This window comes from Triticum urartu, unplaced genomic scaffold (assembly GCF_003073215.2).
Source record: "Triticum urartu cultivar G1812 unplaced genomic scaffold, Tu2.1 TuUngrouped_contig_5517, whole genome shotgun sequence".
Classification (NCBI taxonomy): domain Eukaryota; kingdom Viridiplantae; phylum Streptophyta; class Magnoliopsida; order Poales; family Poaceae; genus Triticum; species Triticum urartu.
Window position 1 is genome coordinate 1 of NW_024116198.1, and position 5661 is coordinate 5661.

Below are 5661 nucleotides of genomic sequence, written 5' to 3' on the forward strand. Positions count from 1 at the left end.
GGTTGATTCCGATCTAAGCGTCGAACAACGGCGCCTCCGCGTTCAACACACGTACAGCTCGGGGACGTCTCCTCCTTCTTGATCCAGCAAGGGGGAAGGAGAAATTGGGGAAGAACTCCGGCAGCACGACGGCGTGGTGGTGAAGCTCGCAGTTCTCCAGAAGGGCTTCGCCAAGCTCAACGGAGAAGGAGGAGGGGTTGGAGAGGGGGAGGGCTGCGCCTTGGATGAGGTCCTGCTGCCCTCCCTCCTCCCCTATATTTATAGGGTGGAGGGGGAAGGGGGGAAGCCCCTCTAGATGAGATCTAGAGGGGGCGGCGGCCAAGGGGAGGGGGCTTGCCCCCCAAGCCAAGGGGGCGCCCCCTTTAGGGTCCCCCCCCCAACCCTAGGCGCATGGCCCCTAGGGAAGATGGCGCCCAGCCCACTTAGGGGCTGGTTCCCTTCCACATACAGCCCATAGGGCCCTCTGGGGCAAGTGGACCCTCCCGTTGGACCCCGGAACCCCTTCGGTGGTCCCGGTATAATACCGGGAAACCCCGAATACTTATGGTGACCGTATAATGACTTCCCATATATAAATCTTCACCTCCGGACCATTCCGGAACTCCTCGTGATGTTCGGGATATCATCCGGGACTCCGAACAACATCCGGTAACCGCATACTAATTCCCATAACAACTCTAGCGTCACCGAACCTTAAGTGTGTAGACCCTACGGGTTCGGGAACCATGTAGACATTATCGAGACATCTCTCTGGCCAATAACCAACAGCGGGATCTGGATACCCATGTTGGCTCCCACATGTTCCATGATGATCTCATCGGATGAACCACGATGTCGAGGATTCAATCAATCCCGTATACAATTCCCTTTGTCAATCGATACGTTACTTGCCCGAGATTCGATCGTCGGTATCCCAATACCTCGTTCAATCTCGTTACCGGCAAGTCACTTTACTCGTTCCGTAATGCATGATCCCGTGACTAACTGCTTAGACACATTGAGCTCATTATGATGATGCATTACCAAGTGGGCCCAGAGATACCTCTCCGTCATACGGAGCGACAAATCCCAGTCTTGATTCGTGCCAACCCAACAGACACTTTCAGAGATAACCGTAGTGCACCTTTATAACCACCCAGTTACGTTGTGACATTTGGCACACCCAAAGCATTCCTACAGTATCCAGGAGTTGCACAGTCTCATGGTCTAAGGAAAAGATACTTGACATTAGAAAAGCTTTAGCAGATGAACTACACGATCTTGTGCTATGCTTAGGATTGGGTCTTGTCAATCACATCATTCTCCTAATGATGTGATCCCGTTATCAATGACATCCAATGTCCATGGTCAGGAAACCTTAACCATCTATTGATCAACGAGCTAGTCAACTAGAGGCTCACTAGGGACATGTTGTGGTCTATGTATTCACACATGTATTACGATTTCCGGATAACACAACTATAGCATGAACAATAGACAATTATCATGAACAAGGAAATATAATAATAACCATTTTATTATTGCCTCTAGGGCATATTTCCAACATCCGATACACGGAGTGACAAATCCTAATCTTGATCTATGCCAACTCAACAAACACCATCGGAGACACCTATAGAGCATCTTTATAATCACCCAGTTACGTTGTGACGTTTGATAGCACACAAGGTGTTCCTCCCGTATTCGGGAGTTGCATAATCTCATAATATGAGGAACATGTATAAGTCATGAAGAAAGCAGTATCAATGAAACTGTAACGATCATCGTGCTTAGCTAATGGATGGGTCAAGTCAATCACATCATTCTCCAATGATGTGATCTCGCTTATCAAATGACAACTCTTTGTCCATGGCTAGGAAACTTAACCATCTTTGATTAACGAGCTAGTCAAGTAGAGGCATACTAGTGACACTCTATTTGTCTATGTATTCACACATGTACTAAGTTTTCGGTTAATACAATTCTAGCATGAATAATAATCATTTATCATGATATAAGGAAATATAAATAACAACTTTATTATTGCCTCTAGGGCATATTTCCTTCAACCCTCTGATTTCGACACGCAATGCCACAGCTAGAGATTCTGCTACCATGGCAATGTTTTGCTCCGAGTGGTTGATGTTGTTGATCGTCACCAAGAGGAGTCCCAGTGAGTCCACCTGAGCCTCGATAAGGTTCACAACCTCATCTTGTTGCTCTCGGTTGTGCCGCGCCTTGTGGTGCTCCCTATCCCAATCTCTGGGCTTGCCACAGTACCGACGATTCCCTTTCCGGTGCTCGTCGGAAGCACTGCTATTGCCGGTGTCGTTGCCATCGGCCTCGTCGCCGCCTAGGCCTTTGTTTCCCATTGCCGCATTTTGTGACGGACGATGATTCTGGCCCACGCTGACGCTGCCGGGAACTCCATTCCTCCTCGATGAGAAGAAGCTTACCGACTGATAACCCACAAGTGTAGGGATCTATCATAGCCTTTCCAAGAAGTAAAAGTGTCGAACCAGATTCATAAATAAGTACTTCCTCCGTAAAGAAATATAAGAGCGTTTAGATCACTACTTTAATCATCTAAACACTGTTATATTTCTTTACGAAGGGAGTAACATCTTTTGAAGATGTGAAAATGAGAAAAAATGAACTAAATTAGTTCAGTTGACTTTGTTGTTACATTTAGTTCATGCGCTTCGTGCACATAGGGGTGTCATGGGGCCTGTTAGAATTTGGTCACAGGCAACGGGTGAAGTCGCATGTCTTGGTGTAGTAGCCTTTGACATTTGGAATGACAGGCATGAGCCCCAACACAACCAAAATGATTGTTACCCATCCAATCGAATGCCCATTGGGCACGTATGGAATAGGGTCGCCGCCAGAGCCATCATAACCGGCCAACCGACCACACTCGGCGGAGAAAATATGCCCTCATCCATCATCAGAATCCTCCACCGATCCGACAATAAACACGTCGACAGTCTGTAGCAAATTGTCGTGCCGGCTATATTGGGACGTCAAAGATCGGTTGCAATTGGTCTTTGCATCAAAGGTTGGCTGCCTATGCATGGGTGCCCGGCCGCATGATCAACCCGTTGCATGAGTAACAAACAGGCCACATGTCACGTACCATTGCTTTTGGTCTAAAGCTCATATACTCTAACCGAATCCTCTCGACTTTGAATTTCAAAGTCACTAAGGGTCTTTCTCATTTAAACGGTTTTCATAAAAATTAGGAATGATTGTCCCTACAAGTGTTTTTTTCCTGCAGGAACAGTACAAGTGTTCCTTTACGTGGATTGTTTCATTAGCATTGAATCTTATAGGGTATTTTCGAATCATTCTTTCGCAGTATTTTCCCTAGGAAAGACTCTATTGCCTCCAGCCTCTTGGTTTTTTTGTTTCTTATATGATGTAATAATCAAACAAACAAAATTCGGTGCAACTTCAACCGTGTAGGAATGAATGAGGTGGGTATGCATTGCAGTTCTACGTTTGTACTATGACTAGGTTTTTGGAATTATATGCCATCAAAGATGCCCTAAAGTAGTTGTCCGACTAATCCGATTTCTCTGCATTGGCTGCTAATAAATTATTTCATCGCTGAAATCATGCCACTTTATCTTGGAAATGGCAAGCACATGATGCTGACACTCAGCCACAACTTTCTGCCTGCAAATTCTTGAGAGCACATGAGCTCATTAAATCGTCCGGAATAGAATACCACAGCTCTAGCCATTGCGAGATGTTTCGCCCTGATGCTTCTAAATAATAATAGTACAACGACTTAGCAATGATACCTGATCGACTGTAGGATTATGCTGCTAAAGAAAGGCTTGCAGATGTTGTTTTTTCAAAGTTCAGAATAAAACCTTATCCATGGAGCAGTTTCAGCATGATGCCAGGATGACAAAGCATGCAGGCGAATACAGATACACACTTAGACAGTGACGCGTCAACATCGCACTAACCTTAACGTGCTTCCAAGTCCCAACGACCAAATACAAGCTACTCAACTTCTACTATAGCTATTACCGCAAAAAAAAAAAACTTCTACTATAGCTGCCATACTAACAGCACATATAATCCATATACCGCAAGTAAAAATGGGAAATCCAAATGATCTCACTTAAAATTGCCAAATATTTTTGTTTAAAATTGAGTAAAATCTATCCAAATGGGATGTTTTCGCAAGAGGAGACGTAGAACATGAGTCATTTTTCTATCTCGGTGAATCTGGTGCGCAGTGTCCATGACGAATCCGTGAATCGGGTACGTTCGGTATGGCAAAGGTAGTTCGATTACAACAACAACAACAACAACAACAACAACAACAACAACAACAACAACAACAACAACAAATTAATTACAGGCCGATCGCAGTGAACACAACTGGATAATTTTGGACCACCCATCCAAACGAGGGATCCGAATTCATTCGGCGAGATAAAGAGCAGGTGGCAGGATCAGATTCCACACTATCTGAAGCTGAGCTGAATGCTGCTGTAAAGGTGAGCTGAACTTACTGAACTACTCACCAAATGGAGAATACTACAGGTGGTCAGTTGGAGAAGAAAGATACAGTGGTACTCCAGCAGTCACTTAGGCAAACCAATTCAGCCTAATTATAAACCTAGAGATGGTCCGATGGATCATCGACCTCTTGATGACCCCCCAAAAAACACCAGCGTGTCATGATCATGAGTTCATGACACGAACACAATACACTCCCATTCATCACCTATACGAATGTTTACAGGTGGTTCTTGATACTATAGCGATGTAGTATGTTATCTCTGAACATTAGCTACTAGTTCACCGAAAAGCTTAATTAGCAAAACCATCGCCGGCCGGAGACGGATGAACACCGGCGACGAGCCAGTCGAGCCGAGCGAGCTACTTGCCGTGCTTGAGGCCGCGGGGTCCGGCGGACTTCTTGATGGACGCGATCCTCTGCAGCCTGATCTGCTCTCTGAACCTTGCGATGAACTCCTCCGCCTTCTTGTCCACCTCGTTCTCGTCCACCTCCGGCGTCGGCGGCGACTCCCTCGGCGAGTTCGTCCTCGTGGAGTAGGCGCCAACGCCGTCCTCGTCGTCGTCGCTGCTCTCGGTCTCGTCCGAGGAGACCGCCACTATGCCCAGGATTGGGTCGCTGCTCCTCCTCTCGTACTGGAACCTTGGGACGGCTTGGTACTCTCTGTATCCATATGGCTCTTCTGATCCATGCGAGCTATCCGGTGCATTGCCGGCTTCGTCTTCGTCGGTCACTTCTTGGATTTTGGGTTGGATCCCTTCTCTTGGCCTGATTGTTCTCACTGATCTACCGACTGACGGCGATGACGGCGACGAGGAGGAGCCATCGAAAGAGCTTCTTGGCGTCGCCGGCGAGGAGTTGGTGTAAGTAGATGAACTGTTGAAGCTCTGCGAACTCTGCTGCGAGTAATGGTCGTGGTCTCCTCTGCCTCTTGTGCTGTGATCCTGCAGCTCCTCCTTGAAGCTCTTCGCCGCAGTGGTCCGGCGGTCGGCCGCAGGGTGGTAACTGTGGACAAGGAACGGCGGGGGTGGCGGAGGCGGCGGGGGCGGTAGGGAGGAAATGGAAGACTTATACGTGCTCCTCCGCTTGGGGACGGTGGCGTGCTCCTCGCTGGCCTTGGCCAGTGTCTCGTCGGACATGGA

General features: G+C 47.4%; 1 protein-coding gene across 1 annotated transcript; it reads right to left on the minus strand.

Annotated features, from left to right (window-relative positions):
• Positions 1-4327: 4327 nt before the first annotated feature.
• LOC125529322 (putative protein TPRXL) lies at positions 4328-5661 on the minus strand (the record flags this gene model as incomplete). The annotated part of the gene is given in 1 exon segment (XM_048693735.1): positions 4328-5661. A coding segment is annotated over 1 exon segment (780 nt), but the record flags the coding sequence as incomplete, so codon positions are not given.